Below are 26,733 nucleotides of genomic sequence, written 5' to 3'. Positions count from 1 at the left end.
GCAATACAATGAAAACAAATGGTGCAGAAACAATTGGACGTTCCATGACAAAAAGTTAATCTAGATGTGTCTTTACACTAGTCACTTTACACTAGTCACAAAAATTAACTCAAAATGGGTCACATACCTAAATATATATGCAAAACTAAAATGCCTAGTAGTTAACATTAGAGAAAATCTAGATGACCTTGGATGAGGAAATTATTTTCTTAGATACAACAACAAAGATACATTCCATGAAAGAAATAATTGATAAGCTGGATTTCATTAAATTTACATTTTTCTCTTCAGTGAAAAACACTATGAGAAAAAAACACAAGTCACAGATTGAGAGAAAATATTTGCAGAAGACATATATGATAAAGGACCATTATTCAAAATCTACAAAATTCAATAAGAAAACAACCCATTAAAAATGAGTCCAGGTCGCCGGCTGGGCAGCGCCGGTGGCCAGGAGGGAGAGCCAAGGAGGAGGAGGAGGTGACACTGATGATAAAATCATTCAAGAATTTAGATGTGACATCTGCAGCAGGTTCAAATCTCTCAGCTATACAACAAAGTGGATACTTTGTAAAGATTTTCATCTGTTATGCCCAGAGAGCCCAAATCCATTACTGAAATTGTCAGTGTGAGCTGCCTGCTAGGTCCAGTGATGCACCAGTAGACAAAGAAGGTGAAAAAGAAGGCTGGCATATTCTGCAGATGACTGGCAGAGTGTGACACCAATATGGCATCAAGCCTTACTATGATTCCAAGGATTTCTTGACTAAATAAAAATGATTATTATTTAAAAAAAAAAAATGAGTCCAAAGAACTTAATAGATGCTTCACCAAAGAAGATACACAGATGGCACGACAGCTTACGAAAACATACTTTACCTCATGTCATCAAAGAATTACAAATTAAAACAATATTAAGCTATCAATATTGAAATGAAAATATGGCCAAAAGGTCACTTCTTTTTTTTTTTTTTTAAATTTTCTAGAGGCATGTCTTATTTATTTATTTGTTTGTTTGTTTGTTTTGTTTATACATGCACTGGGTACAGTCAGAAGCGCGGGAGGGTGAGAGAATTCACCAGAGCCAGAGCAGGGAGCAGAGCAGGCAGAAGGACCGAAGTACACTGCTGAGGGGAGCAGCGGGCGGCAGGAGAGGTCTGCGCGCCATGTGGGACCCTCCTCTGGTGGCCGGGGAGCAGCCGGGGATTGAACCGGTGGCGCAGAGGCCGCGGGCAGCTTCACAATCCAGCGCTCAACCGCTGCGCCACCGGGGAGGCCCGTCCGGTCACTTCTTAACAAAACTAAATGTACTTTTACTGTACAATCCAATGTATTATTCACCATTATTGTTATTTGGCACTACAAAGAAATGATCTATCAGGGCATCAAAAGACAGAGGAAACTTAAATGCATACTGCTAAGTGAAAGAACCCCCCTGAAAAGCTACATACTGATGATTCCAACTATATGATGTCTGGAAAAGGCTAAACGATGAAGATCAGTGGTTGCCAGGCATTAGTGGGAGGGAGGACGATTAGGTGGAACACAGAATTTTAAAAAATACACAATTTTTAAGAGTATTTTTATGTTCACAGCAATATTGCACAGGAAGTGCAGAGTTCCCATGTACCCTCTGCCCTCTCACATAATTGTCTCCCCCATTATCAATGTTCTACACCTTAGTGGTACATTTGTTACAATGATGAGCCTACATTGACACATTTTCACCCAAAGTCCATGGTTTACATTAGGGTTCACTCTTAGTGTATAGTCTATAGATCTGAACAATTTTATAATGAAATATATCTACCATTATAGTATGAAAAGAATAATTCCACTGCCTTAATATTCTTGTTTCACCCCAACTCCTATCTATCCCCTGGCAACTACTGGTCTTTCTACTGTCTCCAGAATGTCATACAGTTAGAATGAAATGCTATGTAGTTTCTACTGTCTCTACAGTTTTTCTAGAATGTCTCACAGAATCAAAAGGCTATTCAGTTTGGCTTCTTCAGTCAGTAATATGCATTTTCAGTTCTTCCATGTCTTTACGTTACTTGACAACTCATTTCTTTTTACTGCCGAATTCTATTACATTGTCTACACATACTACAGTTTATTTATCCATCTGCCTACTGAAAGGCATCTTGGTTGCTTCCAAGTTTTGGAAATAATGAATAAAGTTGCTATAAACATCTATATAGTATATAGGTTTCTGTGTGGACATAAGTTTCCAACTCCTTTGGGCAGAAGCCAAGGAGCATGACTGCCAGATCTCATACATAAATATACTGATGGTGTTGGAAAACAAAGATTCTCACTTTGGTACAAGGCTAATATAAATATGAACTGGGTAAGGGAAAGGAAGAAGCCTGTGATATAATGAAGTGAAAGCATTCGTATACCAAGTATGTATGTATGTATACACACACACGCACACAGTAAAGTACAAGTATATACTAATTCAAGCAAGAGCATCTGGGATGTAGGAAAACACTGATTTTTAAGTAAAATTCACACCTTTGAAGTATCTCTCCACAAATAATTATGAAAAGAATTAAAAGATACCTTCCTAATTAAGAAATTTGGAAGACAGGGTGATAGCACTGAGACTGAACCCCTATGACACCTAAAAATGGAGCTACCATATGACCCAATTCTACTCCTAGGAATCTACCCAAAGAACACAAAAACATTAATTCAAAAGGATACCTGCACCCCTATGTTTACTGCAGCATTCTTTACAATAGGTAAGATATGGAAACAAGCCAAATGCCCAAAAACAGATGACTGGTCAAGAAGATGTGGTACATATACACAATGGAATACTGTTCAGCAATCAAAAAAGATAAACCCATACCATTTGCAGCAACATGGATGGAGCTGCAAGGGATTGTGTTCAGTGAAATAAGCCGGAAAGAAAAAGAAAAATATCAGATGGCTTCATTTATAGGAGGAATATAGGGGAAACAAATAATGGATTAGGAAAAAATAATAAATAACTAAAATTAACAGGCAACTATAAATCAGAGACATTCTACAGGGGAAAGGGAGGGATCAAAACAGGGAAGGGAAGAGTACAAGAGACTATGGTGATGGTGCACAGGCGAACTGGTGGTGGGAATTTTATAGGGACTACATGTGAGAGGAGAAAGAAAACATTGTACAAAAATGAACTATGATGTAAAATACATATAAATTTAAAAAATAGAAATTTGAAGGGCTCTTTAGTTTTATAGCCAAATTATCAAAATTATCAATAATGAGATAAAATGACTTTATTTGCCTCCTGATATAGTGCACTGGAAAGGATATGTCAAAAAATTTATCTGAATCTGATCATTAGGGCACAATAAAATTCCAAGTTGGGGGGAACAATGCTGTAAAATGGCTCTTTAAAAATGGCATTCATAAAACATACTCTCTTTAAACTTTTTTTCTTTAAAGGAAACTAGAAAAATCTGACAATTAAATGCAATGTGCGCAAAGGACATTATTTGGACAACTGGGGAAATGAAAAGATGGAATACATAGCAAATAATAGGTTCTATTCGTGTTAAATTTCTTGAGTGTGATTATTGTACTTGAGAATTTGTTGGTAGGGTCTACCCTTCATCAAAGAACAATCCATCTCTACTGGGGGGAAGGCTGTCCTCTTCCATGGAGCATGCAGGTTCAGGAGGGTGTGTGCGGAACACATAGAACATACATGAAGCAGTGAGGGAGAAAGGAGACACCCATGCAGACAGATCAGCCAAAACAACGCTAGTCATCAACAGGGTGACAGACATCACAGCTAGGTCGCCCTCATATCCATGATGATTGTATTTGAAGTTATGTGAGAGAACACCCCTGTTCATAGAAGTACGTGATGAGATAGTTAGGGATGACATCTCCTAATGGCTGCCTGTAACTCATAACAAAAATTAAAATGCTGACATAATGTCTGTCAGCTGTCGTCACTTGATACAGTGCAACATAACACTCCAAAACTCAGTTGCTCAAAACAACATGAGCTCCTTCTCATGCTTCTTAAAGTCAGCTGATCGTGTCTCAGATCAGCTGAGCTGGGCTTCACTATGCAAATTCTCTCCAAGGCTGTACTATACTTATGCTTGGATCCTTGGGCTATCTGGAGAATGTTTGCATGACGGTTATTTATGAAAATTAATGTGAAAACCCAATTACTGCAGTATGTGTCAAGCTATAACTTGCTGTTCCCAGGGTTATTGCAACAATTTACCAGACTGGGTGGCTTTAAAATAAACAAATTTATTTTCTGGAGGTTAAAGTCAAGGTGGTAACAGGGCCCTGCTCCCTCTGAAAGCTCTAGATGATCCTTCCTCACCTCCTCCTAATTACTGGGGATTGCCAGTAATCCTTGGCATTCCGTGTCTTGTAGCAGCATCAGCCCAGTCTCTACCTCCATCGTAACATGGCCCATCTTCCCTCTGTGCATCCCCAAATCACAGTCACTGGATCCATAGTTCACCCTAATTCAGTATGACTTCATCTTGATTAAATCTGCAAGACCCCATTTGCACCTATGGTCACATTTCAAAGGTATTAGACTTTAGGGCTTCAACATATTTTTGTGAGGAACACAATTCAACCCTATCTGCTAATAACCCATTGGCCAGAGCAAATGACATGGCTGTGCCCAGAGTCAAGGGGTGAGAAAGTATACTAAATTCAATGTGGGGTCAAAGTTCATCACATGGTCAAATCAACATCAAAAAAGCATTTAGTTGAGGGGGGAAAGTGATTATTTTTAATAATAAGTATAATACATAGTTACATATATTACACACATTTGCACAATCTATCAAAACTGGTGAATGCAGCAATAGGTGAAGACTATATCATCATTTATCATTTATTATATCAAACATAATTCCAGACTTAGGAAAGGAGAAGAACTAGTCAAAAAACTACAGCAATAAGCAGAACTCAGATCATAAAATCTGCAAATGTTTCAAAATTAAGCGAGAAAAAAAGCTTTTTTTTTAAAATTAGGGTAAGCAGGAGTAGCAGGAACTTTGTATGGGAGCAAGCAGATGGCATAATCAGGTGCTTTAACAGGAACTTTTTTTTTCCTCTGTGAAATTCTCAGAATAAACCATTAAGTGGGAATATTATGCATTTGGGGACTTAAATTTTGGGACAAATTAAAGTTCAGGAACCTGTGGGGAGAAACCTCATTAAAATCTGGGCAAACCAAATCAACTGGTAAGAAATGGGCAGTCTTGTAATTCTTCTGAAGGTTTAAAATATTTCAAAGTAAGATTTTTTTTTAAGCTTGTAAGTTAGTATACTTAGATATAGTTTTGGAATGAACCTTTTGTTCTCCCAAAACTGCATGACATTCTACTAGCTACAGTTTGTCCCTCTTCCTAATGTCTGGATTTTGTGACATTACAAAGTTGTAGATTTAGTCTGTGGGCGTTTAGTTCTGCCTTCGCCAGAAAGAATGAAGACCTTTCAAAGTGACCTCCAGGTTTAAAGGTCCCAAAGTTTTCAGAAGAAAAAATATTGATAACTATATATTTAATAGTGCTTTACTGTATGCTAATGAGAGATCTTAAAAGTTCTTATCATAAGAAAACTGTAGCTATGTATGGCAATAAGTACACTTACTGCAGTGATCATTGCACAATACATATAAATATTGAGTCATTATGTTGTACACCTGGAGCTAATATAATGTTCTATGTCAATTGTATTTCAATAAGAACTCCCTAGGATCTCGTAAGCTCCTCTATTATGTGTGAACTACTGGGAGAAATATCTCCTTGCGATTTTCTAACTCAAACTCTGTAGACATATTGACTAAGGATAAATATGTCTCTTACTTATGAAAAGATCCTTGGGACTCACTCAGAAAATATGAAGAACTACTACAGATCAACAGGAAAAAGGTAAGCAATCCAATGTAAAAAATGGGCAAGAGAACTGAACAACCCTCCTCCCATCCAAGGGGTAGTCAGATGAGAAAAAAATACATCAGTGTCCCACCTCTTTAAAAATTAATAAGCAGAGAAATGCAAAGTAAATCACAATCAGATTACAAGAATAATTAAGAATTTAAAGACTGGCAATGATAGGTATTGGTAAGAATTTGAAGTTGAAGTTGCACTGCCGGTATTGAAAAAGACATACTGAAAAGGGCAAAAGGAGTCCTTGATAGCTAGGAGCTGGCCTGATACTCAGACCTAGGCCATGATGTTCTCCTGTTGAACAAAATTAATTTCACAGAATATCAATAGTTAGCAAGGTCACTCTGTGACTGTGCTGGATCAAGAGAAAAACAAGGGCATATAGTAGTAATCATGTCTGAGCACAGACAAAAATCAACATCTAATTCATAAAAATGACCAGACATCTTTCCATCCCAGCTAATACAAACTACAAATCACATCTTATTTACCAATCACAGCTTTAGCACCCTCCCACTCATCTCACCTTCTACATAAAACTTGTTAATATATCCAATCATAGAATCCACTCCATTTCTGAAAGTGTCCAATCCAGAGCAAAGTTCTGCTTTGAATCACCCCCAAATCATCTAACACAAGATTAAACACCTTAAGTCTTTCCCAATACCCTCTTACTGAGACCCCCCCCCCCCACAGGACTCTGTGGTGTACCATCTCCCTTGTTGTACTAAGTCAGAAAATATAACTGTCAACTATAAGTGGTCTCTGGTCAAAGGGCACTGACAAGCACACTGAAGTCCTATACAGCAAAGGAAATGAATGAACTAGAGCTAAACACATGTGGATTGTACGATGAACTAAATAATGGAGGAAAGACATTAGATTCAAAAGATTACTTAATGTAATCTGAGGCAATCTAATTATATTAGGTAGTCTTTTATTGTTTTTTTCCCCAAAAATTGTTTTTTATTGTTTCTGTATACTTTATACCACTTTTCAAGGAGGAACACTGTAGGGATACACACTTAAGCCAGGAGTTGAGATAGCTAGTTGAGACTGAGGGACATCAGGTCAGGATGTCATTAATGTTACATACATTATTTTCATTCACTGTTTTCTCACTTGAAAAGTATGTTTTAAACTTTCCCTTAGTGGCAGTAATTATTTCTATAGCATCTAGGAGCACATAATAAAATGCTGCGCACGAATGGGAAATCACCAAATGAGCATGAGACAGTGTCAGAAGATAGGTTCTAGAGCTTATGTGACCACGAGTAGCTGTGTACCCTGGGCGAGTGATTTCACCATTTGGGTTTTCGTTTCTCCATTCGTTAAAACAAAAAAGGTAGGGGGAGAGGGGCCTCATCTTTCTGAGGTACCGTATTCATAAATATTCTATGATCCTATGATTGTAAAGGAAATTCTCAACAAGTATCTCCCAATTTCTATCAGGCCATTTTTAATATATATGAAGTAGTCTACTGCTCCATATTGTTCTATAAAATCCAAAACTAATAATTTATCTTTATTTATGCACTATACAATCTGGGAAGATATATGTATGTGTGTATATATATATATACACACACACACACACACACACTGACTAAGAGCACAGACTGTGGAGTCAGACAAAACTGAGTTTCTTCTCTAATATTTATGAGGTGGGGGACTGTTGGGGAGTGGTATAACCTCTGCAGTCTCAGCTTCTTTGTTAAAAAAAAAAAAAAAGTACCTCATAGGGTTGTTGCAATTATTAAATTGTTTGTTGCATATACATCTCATAACCCAGTACCTGGAAAGAGAAACCATACTCAATAAATCATAATCATGAATCAAGAGCCTGTTGATTCCTAAGCATGTGAGGATTCTGGGAGAAAGAATGGAATTGTGGAAATCAATAGGCTAATTGGCCACTTCTATCAGTGTACCTACTGGGCCCCAGCTTCCTGAAAGATAACAGCTGCCAGTCCCCTTTCCTTTTCCTACTGATCACTTTCCTTATCCTACTGATCACTATCCACGCCTCCACCAAACTGCCCCCCCTCCCCGCCCCGCCCTTTTAGGCTCCAGCTCCAGCAGACATTATACGGGATCTTTTTGCCTCTCCCTTGATTTCTGGGCGGACTTCCTGAAGCAGCTGATTTCTTGCCCTTTGCAGGTTGCTGGGGCAGTGCGCGGATAAAATGACGTCAGCTAGAATGGATATCCTTATTGGCCTCTCAATTCCCAAGGACTTTTTTCTGCAAGGGAATTACAAAGCGAGTCTGCTGTTGCTTTGGCAACAAACTTTCAACCGCTACCTCATTCTCCAAATGAGAACACACCTATTAATACATTCAACCGACTGGGAGTGGAGTTGCTTGATGCAAATTTTCTTCCAGGTGCAAAACAGCTTATTGGGCTTGGCTAGCCATTGGCGGCGCTGCGAACGAACGGAGGCTAGCAAAGGCGAAAGCCGCGGGTGCATGAACCTGCTGGAAAAGTGAAAGTTTTTCTGCAACAGGTGACTGCTGCTGTGGAGTGCTTGGGAGAGGAGATGGCTGCAGCACGCAGAAAACTCTTACCAAGCAGGCAAGTGAAGTCTCTTCTCCTTTTACTGTATGTTTCTGTAGGGGGTGCGGCAACCATTCGCTATTCTGTGGCGGAGGAGATGGAGAGCGGTTCCTTTGTGGCTAACGTGGCTAAGGACCTGGGGCTGGAGGTAGGGAAGTTGGCTGCGCGCGGGGCGCGGCTAGTTTCTGAGGGCAACAAACTGCATTTCCGGCTCCACCGCAAAACAGGAGACCTGTTCGTGAAGGAGAAGCTGGATAGGGAGGCACTTTGTGGCAAAGCAGACCCGTGCGTTCTGCACTTTGAAATAGTCCTGGTGGAGCCACTGCAGTCCTTCCGTGCGGAGGTCAGGGTATTTGATATCAATGACAATGCCCCGGTTTTCCTAAACAAGGAGCCGGTTTTAAAGATTCCCGAGAGCACTCCTCTGGGTTCACGTTTTCCTCTGCAGAGCGCCCAGGATCTGGATGTGGGCCTCAATGGTCTACAAAACTACACCTTGAGTCCCAATGCCTATTTCCACCTACACACCCGCTTCCGCAGCCACGGGCCCAAATATGCGGAGCTGGTGCTGAATAAACCCCTGGACAGAGAGGAGCAGTCTGAAATCAACATGACAATTACAGCAGTGGATGGCGGGTCTCCGCCCAAGTCTGGCTCTGCCCACATCCGCGTGGAGGTTCTGGACGTCAATGACCACGTGCCTCAGTTCTCACGGCTGGTGTACCGCGCTCAAGTACCGGAAAATAGCGCCAGCGGCTCTTTGGTGGCCACGGTGACTGCCACTGATCTAGACGAGGGCTCCAACAAGGCGATAACTTACTCTTTAGCTCAAAACCCTGAAGCAATTCTCCAGACTTTTCAGATCGACTCTCAAACTGGAGAGGTTCGACTACAAGGGCCCCTAGATTTTGAGGCTATTGAAACATACGACATTGACATTCAAGCTACTGATGGAGGCGGCCTCTCTGCTCACAGCAAAGTCCTAGTGGAAGTGGTGGATGTGAATGACAATCCTCCTGACGTGACCATCTCCTCCGTGTCCAGCCCTCTCCCTGAGGACTCCCCACTACAGACAGTAGTGGCCCTTTTCTCCATCAGAGACCGGGATATTCGAGTGGGAGGAAAAATCACCTGCTTCCTTAGAGAAGACCTTCCCTTTGCAGTCAAGCCTACCTTACGGAATTCTTACTCTCTGGTCACTAACAGAGGTTTGGATAGGGAGGAGGTTTCAAGCTATAATATCACCCTTGTTGCTATGGATACTGGACCACCCAGTCTGTCCACAGAGACTATGATAGAGGTATTAATATCTGACATTAATGACAATCCCCCAGTATTTCTGGAAGACTCCTACGTCTTGACTGTTCGAGAAAACAACAGCCCTGCCATTTTTATTGGTAAAGTCCATGCTGAGGATCAGGATTTGGGTGCGAATGCCCAAGTAACATATTCTCTACTGCCTCCCCAAAGTGGAGATTTATCAGTCTTTGCTTACATCTCTATAAATTCAGACAATGGGAAGCTCTATGCACTGAGAACCATGGACTATGAGGCCATTCAAGATTTTCAGTTTGTGGTAAAGGCAACTGACGGGGGTGTCCTGTCACTAAGTAGCCAAGTAACTGTCAGAGTGGTTGTGCTGGATGACAATGACAACCGCCCAATGATTCTGTACCCACTGCAGAATGGCACCTTGCCCTGCAATGACCTGGTGCCCAGGTCTGCAGAGGCAGGCTACCTGGTGACCAAGGTTGTGGCTGTGGATGGTGACTCAGGCCAGAATTCTTGGCTGTCTTATCATCTACTTAAGGCCACTGACCCTGGGTTATTTTCTGTTCAACAACAAAATGGGGAAATCCGCACACTGAGGCAGATATCTGAGAGAGACCCAATGATGCATAAACTGACCATTGTTGTTCAGGATCATGGCCAACCAGCCCTTTCCACTACTGCCTCACTAAACATTCTGCTGGTGGATGGCTTTTCTGAGCCATATCTGCAGTTTCGGGATCCATCCAAGCATCCAATAAGGGTAAATCCATCCACTAAGTATCTGGTCATATCTCTGGCTGTACTTTCCTTTCTCTTTCTCCTCTCTGTCACAGTGATTTTTGTTATACACATCTACCAAAAGATTACTAAATATAGAGAAAGGTTCACAATTCAAGAGCATTTCTATGATGACTGTAATTTCCCTAACAACCTAATGCAAGGAGGAGCCAATGGAACCTTGTCCCAGCCTTGTTCCTATGAAATATGCTCAGCCACTGGCACTGGCAATAGTGAGTTCCGGTTTCTTAAGCGCTTTATGCCCAACTTCCCCTTCCCTCATGGTACTGGAGAGGCAAAAGCAGAGGCTAGCTCTAATTTACCGCCAAATTCTAATAGAAATAGGTATCGGGGGTCAGAGGGCCATGCCCGAGAAGCAGATGACTACATGTAGCTCACATTCATGCGCATTATTCCTGTCTCCCCTGAAAGTTCATTAGTCATGGTCCTGGAAATGCTTAGTTCTATAGAGATACCCTATCATTTTGCCCTTAAATTACTTCCCAGTAGAAAGTGACACGTGCAGAGGGATGAGAACTTTTACTGATAGGGAACAGGTTTGAGAAGCAGAGACATAGTTTATCCTTACACAGAAATTTCTATATTGTTGACCCTTGGTGAGCAGAGATTACCTTTGAATCAACATCTTGCATGCATCGTTCATAAGCATACAAATGCCTGGTGAATGGCTGTCCTCACTGCTAACTGGGTGGGAGGAGGGTAAAACAAAGAGAGGGTTTGTTTTATTTGCAAATGTAATAAGGGCAGATATAAGGCTCAAGACACTCAGGCCCAGGGGCCAAAGGGGCTTTGAGCTGCTTCCAAAACCTAGTGGAAGTCAGAATGTCAACTGTCCCCCCAGGCTAAGTCCTTCAATCCTAGTAATCCCAGAATCTTCTTTGAGCAGCTATCAAAGGGATAGCTGGTCAAAGTGTCTTAGAATTGTTTGCAGATATTGTATCCAAAACCACAGAAAATTTTTGTGCATTATGTGCTGGAGACAAAGGCATTGGGTCCGCCACTGGGAATGTCTCCATTTCAAGGGATGCCCTTCCCATTGAATAATTAAGCAATTTATGATTGATGGTGGAGACTTTTCAACAGAATGGGATAGTTAGAGAAAGCATTTATGGTAAAAATAAAATTGAAGAAAATTTCTAATATAAACACATTAGGAGGGGTTGTTGAACATGGCAAACATAGGCCTCATGAAGTCCTAAGTTTTTTATCACAACAGTTCCAGCTCATTTGGATGGGAACCATGTGGTGTTTGGTCAAGTAACTAAAGGAAGAGGTATGGCAAGAACACTGGAAACAGAGAAATGAACTTTCAAAACCCTGCCAAATTATGCGTTATCACAGAGCATGGAGAACTGAAGGAAGGGGATGACTGGGGAATAGTCCCTAAAGATGGTACTGGTGACAATAATCACCCTAATTTCCCTGACTATGCAGATCTGGATCTAAAAGATGCAGATACAATTTTATTAATAGCAGAAAACTTTAAAAACACTGGAAATGCTTTTTTCAAATCCCAGTCCTGGGAGATGACCATTTAAAAATATACTAAAGTTTTAAGGTATATGGAAGGTTCAAAGGCTGTCACTGAGAAAGCAGGTAGATCTCCAGGCTGCAACCTATAGCTTTCAACTGTATGCTGAATATTGGTGCTTATAAATTGAAGATGTCCAGTTGGCAGACAACACAGGCCCTTGAAATAGACCCATCAAATACTAAGACACTGTACTGGAAAGCTCAAGGATGGCAAGGATTAAAATAATATTGTCAAGCACTGGCTTATCAGAAGCAAGCTCAGGAGACGGTACCAGAAGAAACGACTATTCAGACAGAACTGCTGAAAGTCAAACAAAATATAAAGGCAGAGAAAGATAAGGAGAAGGCAGCATACATTGATAAAAATACATTTGCTTAAAAAGGTATTTGTTTAAATATATACATTTGATTGTATATAGGCAATGAGAAAACTGAAGGGTTTTTGTCTATTATGCACGATCCTTAACGTGTTGACACTTCCGTCATTTTTGTAATACTGATAAAGGATTCACTCTGAATAGTCTCCAAAAGTAAGTCATCGGTAGATATAGGTTTTGCATAGGCTTGTGGTAGTTAACAAGTGATATTAAACGACTACACGATAAAAACACAAAAAGAAGTTATATAAAGTTATGGCCTTAAGAAAAATGGCTTTAAGACACATTTCCAGGTAGTACAAGATTTGATTTTAAGTCAGTTTCTCATTTCAGCATTCTGAAATGATGGAAAATGAAAAAGCTATTTCTAAAGCAAAATCATTCATAAAATGAAATGGAATAGGGAAACAAGTTGGTCCTTTATTTTATCATCACTCTTTTGCCTCCTAAAGTTATGTTAGGTTCTCTCATTCTAAAACTAAGGAAACCAATATTAAAACATTGACATACTTCAAGGATGCTATCAATGCTTTAACTATCCCTTAAAAGTTAAAATTTTTCTTTTTAACATAACTTAACATGCATCTTATTTTCTGCAAAAGGTGTAAATTCAGATCCACAAGGACATGTCCTATACAGGAGAGCACAATATTTGTAACTGAAATTTCAGTACTTTTCTTAAAATATTTCTCTTAAAATACTTCTCAAAATATACCTGGTCTTAAGTATTATTAGTCATAATTAGAATTAAGACTGCTTCTAGGGCCTCCCCGGTGGCGCAGTGTTTGAGCGCTGGGTTGCGAAGCTGCCCGCAGCCTCTGCGGCGCTGGTTCAAACCCCGGCTGCTCCCCGGCCACCGGAGGAGGGTCCCGCATGGTCGCAGACCTCTCCTGCCGCCCGCTGCTCCCCTCAGCACTGTACTTCGGTCCTTCTGCCTGCTCTGCTCCCCACTCTGGCTCTGGTGAATTCTCTCACCATCCCACGCTTCTGACTGTACCCAGTGCTTGTATAAATAAATAAATCTTCAAAAAAAAAATTAAGACTACTTCTAAAGACCTAGCTGTCTACCTGGTGGCCAGGATTTACTAAATTTTAGTACTATTTTTTAAAATTTCCTTCAATCAGGGATTGTCTTTGTTTTATCATTATTAAATTAGATTGCTTTTATGTATTGGGAAGAAAACCACAGAAATTATATTGTGCATTGTGCCTATCAGAGGGTACATGATGTCAATTTGACATTTTGACTAGTGACATTAATCTCTTTAAAATTCTGGTGAGAAAAAAATCTTACCATGTTAACTGTTTTTTAAGTGTACAGTTTAAGTAGTGATAGTAATCTTGACCACATGGTTAAAACAATACCTGTCATATTTCACCACTGTAAAGCTACTGCTTTTCCCTTTGTGATTAATAAATATCTGGAGAAACTTTGAAACTATGGAACTATGCAAATACATTTCTGCTTAAACTTTTGCCCACTGATTTTAGTACTCATTGCTGGATCTTTCCAGTGGCCATCAACACTATGGCATTCAAATGGTGATTTTTCTGTTTCCTTGATTCATTTTACATTCATTAACTGAAATTCTTTAAAAATGTTACATTTCCCTATTCATCTACTAATTTAGCCAGTTATTTCTTTACATATGGACTAATGGATATACACCTTGTCATTTGGTTTATAATCCAATGCTATCATGACTTATTTTGTTATTCAGCAAACCCTGTTATCTGGGATGAAAAGAAGATTTTTAAGACTTGAATTATCCACATAGAACATGTTTTGATGAAAATTAGTCTTTCTTTGTAACCCTGTAATGTTAATCTTAAGCATAAGTTTCTTTAGCATTGTTAAGGTTTGTTCATGTTTTTAACTGTAAATGAAAATTACATTAACATGATTTTACATTTCTATTACAGATATATAAAGCTATTTAAAAAATCAAAACATAAAAATTTAAAATTTTGTGATATAGACATGTTTATATATTTATAAGGTATGTATAAAAGAAATGGTCTTTAAAATAAATTATACAGGGCCTCCTCAGTGGCACAGTGGGTTGAGTGCCACTCTATGAAGCTGTCTGCAGCCTCTGCAATGCGGGTTTGATTCCCAGCCGGTGAGGGAGAAACCCACATGGTGCGGCAGACCTCACCTGCCTCACTCGCTGCTCCCCTCAGCAATGTCTTTGGTCCGTCTGCCTGTTCTGCTCCCCTCTCTGTCTCTGGTGAAGTTTCTCACCCTCCTGCACTTCTGGTCTGTACCCCAGTTCTTGTCTAAATAAATCTTTAAAAAAAATAATAATCAGATATGTAACAAATGGAGCTGATCTGTCTGGTTTTACTTAATTCTCCAAAAAATAAATATATTGCTTTCTCTGTTATGTCTGTGTAGTTTACTGTTGTTTTCTATTTAAAGATTATTGTTTCATTCCTGGAGACAAAATTCATTCATATAATTCTCACATCCATATATATAGTGAGTCATATTTTCTAGAGTTGAATTAAACAAATGTGCCTAATCAGACACGCACTTTTCAACCAACCAGACCGCCAACTCTATTAACACTTTTTTGAACTCTTAGAAACTTAAAGAAAACCTTTATTTTCTTTTTCTTTTTAAGAGCCTGTGGAAGAACAGTTTGAGACCACTTGGTGTTTGTCCCTGTCCACTCAGTGGCATGAATACTGGTAGCTACAGACCAGTTTGCAGTGGCAGGCTGAACACTCCAGTCCTCAGTAGGGAACTTTGGGATATGCAAAGGGAGTACCTGCCTGCCCTCAGACCAGTCTGTAACCTCAGGTTTAGCAGCAGTAAACTCAGGAGCTGGAGCAATACATTCACCCTGAAATTCCTCCTTGTTACAGTTTTATCAGCAGCAGTCTGCTCTTCCTTTTCAATCTCTTCAGGATTTCTGTAGAAGTAGAGATCAGGTATACTTCCTATGTGTATTCACAGGAGATAGGGTTACACGTATACAGTACTTTGTGGGTCTGTTTCCAGCACTTCAGGACCACTTAGTGAATTCCCCTTTTGCAAGGCCAGGCAATTAGCACATAGCACAGAGGAGAGTCTGTGTACACAGAGGTATGGGAGGTTTACGTAAGACACCTTCCTAAAAGACTGGTTGTCAGCCCTGGGACCAAAAACCATGAAAAAACTAGTCACCCTCAAACTGTCTGGTTAGTGAATCTTCCAGAAATAAATCAGTGAGCAATAAGACTGGCTATACTGACAGCAGTCAATTTCAACAAAACTTGCTGGCCAGTATTCCTGGATGATATGACACTGACATCAGCCAGGTTTTTAGTGGCAACAATGACACAAGCTGCAAACAGAAGCTTCTACCAGGTTCTTTTCAGAAGCATGATGTAGATGCTGTCACTTTTCCTTTTGTAGATATACTTTTCCATTTGGAAGTATAGGTTGGTGCCATCTAAGTGGGTTCCTCCTATAAGCAATTTTCAGGACATCAAGAGCTTAGGACATTGTGAATGTTTCCCTTTAAGTTACAATGGCAGCGCAGAACACACCACATGGACTTATTTCTAGATAGCGTTATAGCATTATCAAAAATATTGGTAATGTCTATGTAACACTTAAACATGATAAAAAGTAAAAATAGTAAGGGTTTTTTGGTCAAGCAAGTGAAGCAGTTTATTCTTCTGTGTACCAAGCTCTGCTCTACATACAGAAATGATTGATAAAAAAATGGGGAGAGTAAGTTGGTGACAGAGGAGGTTCCCTGCTTCGAGAGGATCATCTCAGTTAACCAATTGGGTACTGAAAGGATTGGCATGGTAAAGAGGAGGAGAGCCAGGCTAAGTCAAGGAGAGCCAAGTTTCTCACAGGCCCCCCTGCACAGATCTTACAGGTACTATATACAGAGTCCCGTGGCTTGGGGAAAAACTGGAACAACCCCTGGACATCAGAGATCAACACAGCACTGAAAAGAAGGGGAGAAAATCTCCATAAGCCTGCAGTCCATGGTGACTGAGAACTCAGCTAGAAGCCCTGCAGAGGTGAGGGCTAAACAGTGGGGAAACACATGCATCAGAGGTGTGCTCCTTGCAGCCAGGTACCCAGTAAAAAGAACAAAGACAATGCACTGGGTTGCATACCTTCTCCTACTCCTCAGGACCAGCATCATCCTCATGCATTGTGCTAACAATGCACAAGCTAGAGTCTCAGATCTAGAATTTCAGAGAGGAAGCCTAAGATTGTTATCCTCAACACAAGCTAGCACTCGTCCAACCCACACATTTACAGCAGAGTCTAGACCATCCAGGACCCTCTTCCACACTCTGACTCAGCAACTGCAACATCAGGTCTCATGATCTACAGAAGACCACAAAGGTCAAAAAACTAAAATCAAGTGGAATCACAGTGCCACCTACAGGAAAATTAAAGTAGTTCAAATTGTCACAGGTATAAAAATATGGGGAAATCTAAAGCAGCAGGCAGACAAATCTTATAACACATGGCACCTTGAAACCTCAAATAGCATGACATCACAGAGGAAAAACCTTCCTGAAACCAATACAAAGACATGGAAGATTTTATTTCCCTATTCAAGAGTTCCAAATTGCTATAATAAAAAAATTTGAAAAAATAGAAATGAAGAAAAAAAAAAAAAGTCAAAATGATACAATAAAAGCAAATCAGACAAACCAAAAAAATTCAAGAAAACAATGAATGGCCTAGTATATAAAATTAATGAACAAAAAATAGAAATTGAAGTTTTAAGAAAATAACAGATTTGGGCCTCTCCGGTGGCGCAGCAGGTTGAGCACAGCGCTATGAAGCTGTCTGCAGCCTCTGCAGGGCAGGTTCGATTCCCAGCCGGCCAGGGAGAATCCCACACGGCGAGGCAGACCTCACCTGTCTCACCGACTGCTCCCCTCAGCAGTGTATTTCAGTCTGTCTGCCTGTTCTGCTTCCAGCTGTCTCTGGTGAATCCTCTCACCCTCCCGTGACTCTGGCCTGTACCCCAGTTCTTGTATAAATAAAATAAATCTTTAAAAAAAAAGAAAATAACAGATTTGGGACATAAAAAAAAAGCTCAAAAGGCAGAAAGTTCTAGAGAAAATTATGGAAGCAGAGAGATAAAATTGAGGACTGATTCAGGTACCTCAAAGACAGAAATACACAAAGGAAAGCTGGAAGGAGAAATATAAACAAACAAACAAAAAATATTGAAAAAAAAACACCTTGAGATATCCAATTCCATGAGGAAAGGAAACAGAGGGACAGTGGTATTTCAGAAGTGGACAAAAGGGGTGGGAGGAAAAGAGGTTATCCTCCCTGGTGGCACAAGGGGTTAAGCACAGCACTGTGAAGCTATCCGCAGCCACTGCAGCACGAGTTCGATACCCGGCTAGGGATTAACCCACAAGGCACAGCAGACCTTTCCTGTTTCGCCCGCTGCTCCCCTCAGCAGTGGATTTCAGTCTGCCTGCTCTGTTCCCACTGTCTCTGGTGAATCCCCTCTCCCCCTGCACCTCTGGCCTGTACCCCAGTTCTTATATGCATAAATAAACAAATCTTCAAAAAAAAGTTATTCAAAACAATCAAGAAAAAATTTCCCAAACCTGGGGAAGGAACTAAATACACAAGTCCATGAAACTAAGAGAACATCTGGTTATCTAAAATAATGACACCTACAGGCCTCCCTGGTGGTGCAATTGAGAGCTGGGTTGCGAAGCTGCCTGCAGCCTCTGCAGCGTGGGTTCGATTCCAGGCCACCGGGCGAGGGTCCCACATGGCGCGCAGACCTCTCCTGCCGCCCGCTGCTCCCCTCAGCAGTGTATTTCATCAGTCTGCCTGTTCTGTTCCCCGCTCTGGCTCTGGTGAATTCTCTCACCCTCCCGTGCTTCTGACTGTACCCAGTGCTTGTATGTATGTGTGTATAAATAAATAAATAAAGAGTTCCTCCGGTGGCCGGGGAGCAGCCAGGGATTGAACCGGCATTGCAGAGGCTGAGGGCAGCTTCGCAACCCAGCGCAACCGCTGCGCCACCGGGGAGGCCCTATCTTGAACTCTTGATAGTTTTACTACTAAGAAAGAATCTTGAAGTCTAGAGAAAAAAGTAGGTAACCTGTACCCCTATGTTTATAGCTGCACTATTTACAATAGCTAAGCTTTGGAAACAACCCAAATGCCCAAAAATAGATGACTGGATCAAGAAGTGGTACATATCACCATGGAATATTACTCAGCATTCAAAAAAGATAAACACATGCAATTTGCAGCAACATGGATGGCGCTGGAAGGGATCATGCTCAGCGAAATAAGCCAGAAAGAAAAAGAAAAATACCGGATGGTCTCACTCATAGCAGGAATCTAGAAAACTTAAATAAGGGACCAGGAAAAAGAATAACTATAAGAAAGTAAAAATCAAAATCAACAAACAACTATGAACCAGAGATACTCTATAGGGGGCAGGGGGCGGGGAAAGGAGGGATTGGGGTCAAAATAAGGGGGTTGCAATTGTATGGGGAGTATAAAAATAAAATTAAAAAATCTTAAAAAAAAAAAAAGAAAGAAAAAAGTAGGTAACCTATAAAGTTACTCCCATCAGGCTTACCTCAGACATCTCAGCAGAAGCTGTGCAAGCAAGGAGAGAATGGAATTGACAAACTCAAAATAGTCAAAGATAAAAGCTGTCAGCCAAGAACAGTGTATCCTGTAAGACTCTTTCAGACATTCCTGGCCTAGGGGTTAAGTCTCAGCACTGTCACTGCTACTGCCTTAGTTCAATCCCTGGCCAGGAAGCTAACCCACATGGCATAGCAGATCTCTCTCCTGTCTTGCCCACTGCTCCCCTTAGCAATGTATTTCAGTAAATCTGCCTTTTCTGCTCCCCGTGCTGTCTTTGGTGAACCCTCTCTCTCTTACACACACCCACTCTCACACCTCTGGCCTACATCCCAGCTCTTGTATGCATAAATAAATATTTTTTTTTAAATCCTAGAAACTGAATACAGTAATATATCAAGATACTTATCCACCCTGATCAAGTAGGTTTCATCCCATGGATGCAAGCATGGTTCAACATATGCAATTTCATGTCATTCACCAGATCAACAAAGGAAGATAAAAACAGGATCATCTCAATAGATACTGAGAAAGTATTCAACAATATTCAACATCCATTTATGATAAAAACACTCAAAAATGAAGTGGAATTTATCTAAACATTATAAAGCCATACATGGCTTTACCCCACAGCCAGCATCATAGTCAATTATGAAAAGCTGAAAGCATGTCCACTAAACTCAGCAAGACAAGGATATCCACTATCACCACTATCATTAATATAGTATTGGAAATTCTAACTGAAGCAATTAGGCAAGAGAAAGAACATGAAAGGCATCCAAAATTGGAGAAAATGTAAAACTATCACCACTTGTCTATGACATGCTAATATATTTGAGAAACCAAAAGACTATAAAAAAATACTTCTAAATACAAAATCGGGCCTCCCCGGTGGCGCAGCGGTTGAGCGCTGGGTGGGCGAAGTCTGCCGCAGACGGCAACTCTGCAGCGCCGGTTCGATCCCCGGCTGCTCCCCGGCCACCAGAGGAGGGTCCCACATGGTGCGCAGACCTCTCCTGCCGCCCGCTGCTCCCCTCAGCAGTGTACTTCGGTCCTTCTGCCTGTTCTGCTCCCCACTCTGGTGAATTCTCTCACCCTCCCGCGCTTCTGACTGTACCCAGTGCATGTATAAACAAAACGAACAAACAAACAAATAAATAACATGCCTCTATAAAAAAAAAGTAAAAAAAAAAAATAAAAAATACAAAATCAATACAGTAAAGTGGCAGGATACAAACAATGTATCAAAAGAAAAAACACAAGAAGAAAGAAATAAGGAATACAATCTCATTTATAATCACATCAACAATGAAATACTTGAGGGCCTCTCTGGTGGCACAAGGGGTTAAGATACAACCTATGAAGCAATCCACAGCCACTGCAGCACAAGTTCGATCCCCGGCCAGGGAGCAACCCACATGGTGCAGCAGACCTCTCCTGACTCGCCTGCTGCTCCCCTCAGCAGTATATTTCAGTCAGTCTGCCTGTTCTGTCCCCTACTCTGTCTCTGGTGAATCCTCTCATTCCCCACACCTCTGGCCTGTACCCCAGTTCTTGTATGCATAAATAAATCTTTTTTAAAAAAGAAATACTTGAGACTAAGCTTAATGAAGGAAGTGAAGCACATCTGTATGTTGAAAACTATAAACCTGTTATAGGAAATAAAAGACACAAAGAAATGGAAAGATAATCTATGCTCTAGGAATGAAATAATTAACATTGCTAAAATGACCATATATCCAAAACAATTTATAGATTGAATGCAATACCTATCAAAATACCAATGATTCTTTTCAAGGAAATACAACAATTATCAAATTTATATGGTACTGTATAGGCTCCAAATAGCTAAGACAGTTCTGAAAGAAAAAAAATGGAGGAAACATACTTCCTGATTTCAAACTATATTACACAGTGACAGTAGTCAAAATGGTAAGGTACTGGAATAAAAAACCCAGACCAATGACATAGAATTGAAAGCACATAGATAAATCCACACAAATATGGACAGTTAATCTTTGACAAAGGAGCTACAGCCATGCAATGGAGAACAGCTAGCCTCTTTAAGTAAGTGTTGGGAAACATGAATAGGACTTGCAAAAAAAAAAAAAAAAAACAAACCAAGACCCATACTTAAGTGCATACACAAAAATTAAAAATGATTTAAAGGGGTCTCCCCTGGTGGTGCAGGCAGTTGGGCGCTGCGCTGTGAAGCTGTCCGAAGCCTCCACAGCACTGGTTTCATCCTGGCCAGCAGGCGAGGGTCCCACAAGGCACAGCAGACCTCTCCTGCCTCACCTGCTGCTCCCCTCAGCAGTGTATTTCGTCAGTCAGCCTGTTCTGTTCCCGCTCTGTCTCCGGTGAATCCTCTCACCCTTCCATGCATCTGGCCTGCACCCTGGTTCTTGTACAAAATAAATAAATCTTTTTAAAAAATGAATTAAAGACCTAGACACCAGAACCAAAGCCATGAAGTACTTGAAAGAAAATATAGGGTACACACAAAATTCTTATATAACCCAACAACAAAGAAACAAACTACCCAATCAAAAAATGGGCAAAGCACTCAAAAATACACTTTGCTAAAGAAGACATTTATTACAAGGGAAAAACAAATTAAAAACACACTGACAGGGCCTTCCTGGTGGTGCAAGGCGTTAAGACTCAACGAATGAAGCTATCCGCAGCCACTGCAGCACGAGTTCGATCCCCGGCCAGGAAGCAACCCACATGGCACAGCAGACCTCTCCTGACTCGCCTGCTGCTCCCCTCAGCAGTGTATTTCAGTACATCTGCCTACTCTGTTCCCCACTCTATCTCTGGTGAATCCTCTCACAATCCCCTCACCCCCAAACCTCTGGCCTATACCCCAGTTCTTGTATACATAAATAAATAAACCTTCAAAAAAAAAACCACATTGACATACCACCTCACACCTATGAGAATGGCCCATATAAAAAAGAATTGAATCAAAAAATGTTGGCAAGGTCATGGTGAAAAAGGAACTCTCATCCACTGTTAGCGGGAATGCAAGTTGGTGCAGCCCCTGTGGAAAATGGCATGGCGATTCTTCAAGAAAAAAAAGGGAAATTCCATACAATCCAGCAATGTCTCTATTGGGTATTTATTCAAATAATATGAAAACTCAAATAAGAAAAGATTTATGTAGACCTACGTTCATAGCAGCACTGTCCACAACTGCCAAGTCATGAAACCAATCCAAGTGCCCTTCAATAGATGAATGCATAAAGAAATTGTGGCATATGTACTCAATGAAGTACTATACAGCTGTGAAAAAATATGAAATAGTGGCATTTGGGACAAAATGAATGGACCTCAAGGTGATTATGTTAAGTGAAATTGATAGGGGGAAAGGATGTCCTGAGCAAACTCCATACAGGCTTTGTGGACTCCACCCCCATGACACTGGGAACTACAAATCCCACGATCACCAAAGCGAAGGTTGCGAGGACCCGAGGGCGGAGTTAAACAACTAGGCACTCGGTTTGGGTATTTAACTGGTCATGTGGCCGGGGGTTACCCCTTTTTGGCCACGAGGTGTGCTAGGTTTTTGGCAGCCTGGCGGGTCATTGGGATTCCAGGTAGGCGGAACGGGTAGAACATATTTACGAACTTAGTCCTCTCTTTTTCTCCAAGTTGTTCATTTCCCCAGTTCCCCTTCCCTTGTAAATAAACCTTTTATCAACATTTTGTGTGTGTGTCTGCATTTAGCATTAATAAGTCCCTTTTAATCACACAGGTGAGGACCCACAGTCAAGCAACCCCATTTTATATCGGGGTTTGCCCTGTAACAAAATCGGTCAAAAAGTAAAGACAGATAGCAACGGGATAATTTCATTCATCTGTGGAATTAAATAACTGAAAAACAGATAGGCAAATTATAGTAGGAATTAATCTTGAACTCATGAAAGATTACAGTGGTTACCAGAGGCAACAGAGGGGAGGAAGGAAGGAATGGAGGAGGCAGATGGGGTTTGGGCACAGGTAGTTTGGTGCAGGGTGTGTGAAACACATGAACAAATGGAAAACGTATAGTCTAAAAAAGTTAACTATTAAAAAAATAAACACCCCCTGCAGTTCATTTACAAATCCACCAAATCAGTACACTCTGCACAAACACACTGACAGCTGTAAGTTGCCAAATTGGTATCATTTTACAAGTCACTCAGAATCTGAGTCTTAGGAATATTAGCAGTGATAAATTGATTACACATGCCTTACTCTTTATTATAAGACCCATTTAACTATATACAAAAACTGTTTTCAATACAAAATTCTGTATAAACTCAATGATCTCTGCCACAAATAATAGATTTCAACCAAACAACAGAATACAAATATGAAAGGAATTTGCAAAGAACATTATTACTCTTGAAAATATATACAAAAACACATTTACTCTATAAAAAGCCACTAAACGGGGCTCCCGGGTGGTAGAGGGGTTAAATCAGCACTATCGAGCTATTGGCAGCCACTGCAGCATGAGTTGTATCCCCAGCCAGGGAGCTACCCACATGGCCCAAGAGACCTCTTCTGTCTCACCAGCTGCTCCCCTCAGCAGTGTACTTCAGTAGATCTACTTGTTCTACTCCCCACTCTGTCTGGTGAATCCTCTTACCTCCCACATCTCTGGCCTGCAACCCAGTTCTTGTATGCATAAATAAATAAATCTTTTTTTAAAAAGTCACTAAACACTTGGTGAATCAAAGGAATTTCTAATTTTACTCCAAAATTTAATTTTCCAGCTCTCACTATTCCTAGAGAGAAATGTAAAATAGAAAAGAAAAATACTGTCTTGTGGGCCTCCCTGGTGGCGCAAGGGTTAAGATGCAACCTATGAAGCAATCCACAGCCACTGCAGCACGAGTTCAAGTTTGATTCCCAGCCAGTCAGGGAGCAACCCAAATGGCGCAGCAGACCTCTCCTACTCGCCTGCTATTCCCCTCAGCAGTGTACTTCGGTCAATCTGCCTGTTCTGTTCCCCACTCTGTCTCTGGTGAATCCTCTCACCCCCTACACCTCTGGCCTGTACCCCAGCCCTTGTATGCATAAATAAATAAATCTTTAAAGAAAAAGAAAAAGACTGTCTTGCAAAATGCCCAATTAGCCAAAGTGTGAAGACTTCATTGACTATTTTCTTGAAACCCATGTACTCTCAGCGAGGCCTGTAAGAACACATTTTCTTCTAATTAGTATACAAATTAGAATTTCCCTTATACCAATTAACACTTTGCAATTTCTTTGACCTTAAAATCATTTCAAAGTAAAATATTCATTTGCTTTAGGAAGATTTGAGAAATCCCTATTCCTCACTATCAAAGTTAATTAGTAAGTATTGTTCCCTTAGTAAAAGGTATTCCTTTGAATCAAATGAGTTCTCAGGAAGCCCAACATAACCACTAACCATATTTTGAAAGTAGGTTTCCACTGACCTCACTTTTTTCCTAGAAAATCATTTTTTTAAGTACCAATATTTTGAACTTCAGCATGATCTTTTGGGAATACAAGAATGCCCCCTAAAACTTAAGTTTTCATTAAGCTTGTTGAAACATTTGACAAATTATGGAAATAATCCTTCCCAGAATACTCAAGAATCACAATATGGCAAATGTGTCAGAGTTAACATTCAGTAAATGTCAAATCAAAGAAAAATTTGTACTGATACTCAGTTGAATACTTGTCAATCTTTAATTTTTATTGGCAAGATAGTATGAGAATTTTTCTGTTTGTATATTAGCATATACAGTGTGCATGGCTTTACACAAACGAAAGTGAATAATGACTAAATAAAGAAGCTACTATGAGTAGAAAAATTAATGTTTGACTAAAATTGTTGGTTTTGTCCAAATACACCCAAATTCTCTTCAATTTATTTATATTTAAAATATCTGAAAAACTTGAATTTTTTTTTTTACTTGACCACATCTGAACCTAGTTCTGAACTAATCATGTTTAATTGGAAGAGGAAGGTATTTTTCAGTGTCCCTCATATATTAGGCAAAAAAATCAGCTGAAGAGAAAAAGGTGGTTCTGCATTTGTTTTAAACAAGTGTTAATTTTTAAAGTGCAATTTTATGTTAATCTAATTTTGTCATTTTATTTTTTCCATTTTCAACAAATAGGTCAGGTGATTGACTACAGAGGAATCTTTCTATTAAGATCATTTAAACCATTTGCCTAGCATTGAATCTATTCAGAAGTATTTAATCATGCTTTAAACTTCGACGTCATTAGGAATGCTTACTACTTTTTACATAATGTTCACTGAATAAACACGAGTGAATTCCCATGCGTGTTGATTTACAGTTTAACTGTAGCTACGTCAACCCGTTTCTTTACTGAAGAGCACTTACATCAATAGTAAAATACACACACATAAATATATAAAAGCTGCTAAAAAAAAAAAAATATATATATATAAAACAGCTGCTACACTTTCTGAATCACCTCCTGACTGTGAATATGTAAGTATACACTTTCGGGGAAAATTGGCTACTTGTTATCTTTACTCAATTTCCTATGTATATGTTTATATTCCCAGTAAGCTACCAATTGAGCGCTTCTCCTGTGCTCAATTACCTGACCATAATCTACGTTGAAAATGGAAGGAAAAAAAAATCTAAATTCAAAGTACTACGAAAGTTTGGAGGTAGAGATCATTTGAAAGAGAATAAAAAGAGATGTTAAAAAAAAAGAACCGTTCGCTCTACATATGCAAATTATTTTAAGCCGTGATTACATTCAGTAAAATCCTATTCTGTACCAGCAGTTTCGCAAGCAAACTTCAAAGTTTCTGTTAAAAACCCGACGCAATCTCCGGAGAGCTCTTACCGAAAGCTCCAGCCCATCAGCTTAACCTACTCCTCCCCCCGACCCTTGCTCGAGCAATCCAACGGCCGGTTCTTAACATCAGCTGTTCCCACTTTGCTGTTAGTGAGCACAGGGAACACGATACTCCTACTCCACAACACAGGATTTATACATTCCGGCTGTAGCCAGCACAATCAACCACGTATTTAGTTACAAATCTCTACCTCTGCCACCAAATTTATAAAAAGATTTAGTTAGCAGGATTTTGCAACTTCCTAAAGCATTTTCATCCCATTCAAAAAGTGCTTCAATTTACATTTTGCAAAGGCAAAGAGGAGCAGTTTTCAAATGTAAGAAATTTTAAATTACCCTGGTCACGGGAAGTTTAATACAGCCAGGTTTTTTTTTACATTTACCCATCGAAGCTGCGGTTCCAGTGCTAGTGCTCACATGGGCCGTAGGAAAGCACTCGAAAACAAAGGCAGCAACACCGACCTGGTGTCTGCCAGAAATCACCCAGAAACGTTCCAGACCAAACAGGAAAATACAAAAATAAAATTTCACATACCTCTTTCCCGCCTTTCTAACTTCCCATCCCTTGATTTGCTCACACAGCGAGCAGCGCCTCCCCTCGCGGAAGCCGGAAGCGGAATGCGTTTCACAAACAGCCTCTGTAGCCGACATTTTTCTCAGATTCTCGCGGAATAGACTTCAACACAGCTTTAATTAGTTCAATAATAATAAAAATAAACAAAAAAAAAGACATAAAACTAAGCGGTTAAACCTGAGCGCACGGGCCACGCCGCCCCCACGTGGGGGGGGGGGCAGC

The 26,733-nt window shown here is 40.3% G+C and overlaps 1 protein-coding gene and 1 pseudogene across 1 annotated transcript; both read left to right on the top strand.

The window, feature by feature from the left end:
- The first annotated feature begins 8,395 nt into the window (after positions 1 to 8,395).
- On the top strand, positions 8,396 to 10,938 carry PCDHB1 (protocadherin beta 1). Its single transcript, XM_037509129.1, has one exon. It carries the CDS (start codon positions 8,476 to 8,478, stop codon positions 10,933 to 10,935), a length of 2,460 nt encoding a protein of 819 aa, XP_037365026.1. The 5' UTR covers positions 8,396 to 8,475; the 3' UTR covers positions 10,936 to 10,938.
- A 45-nt stretch (positions 10,939 to 10,983) lies between these two features.
- LOC119242896 (peptidyl-prolyl cis-trans isomerase D-like) lies at positions 10,984 to 12,474 on the top strand (annotated as a pseudogene).
- The last annotated feature ends 14,259 nt before the right edge of the window (positions 12,475 to 26,733 follow it).

The sequence above is a fragment of the Talpa occidentalis genome, unplaced genomic scaffold (genome assembly GCF_014898055.3).
Source record: "Talpa occidentalis isolate TD23 unplaced genomic scaffold, MPIMG_talOcc4v2.1 talOcc4.13, whole genome shotgun sequence".
NCBI lineage: Eukaryota > Metazoa > Chordata > Mammalia > Eulipotyphla > Talpidae > Talpa > Talpa occidentalis.
Note: the sequence above shows the minus strand (reverse complement) of the source record. Positions and strands in the feature narration are given on the sequence as shown.

What these genes read in the sequence shown, in the direction of transcription:
- PCDHB1 (XM_037509129.1), top strand. Translation starts at nt 8,476, where the DNA reads ATGGCTGCAGCACGCAGAAAACTCTTACCAAGCAGGCAAGTGAAGTCT.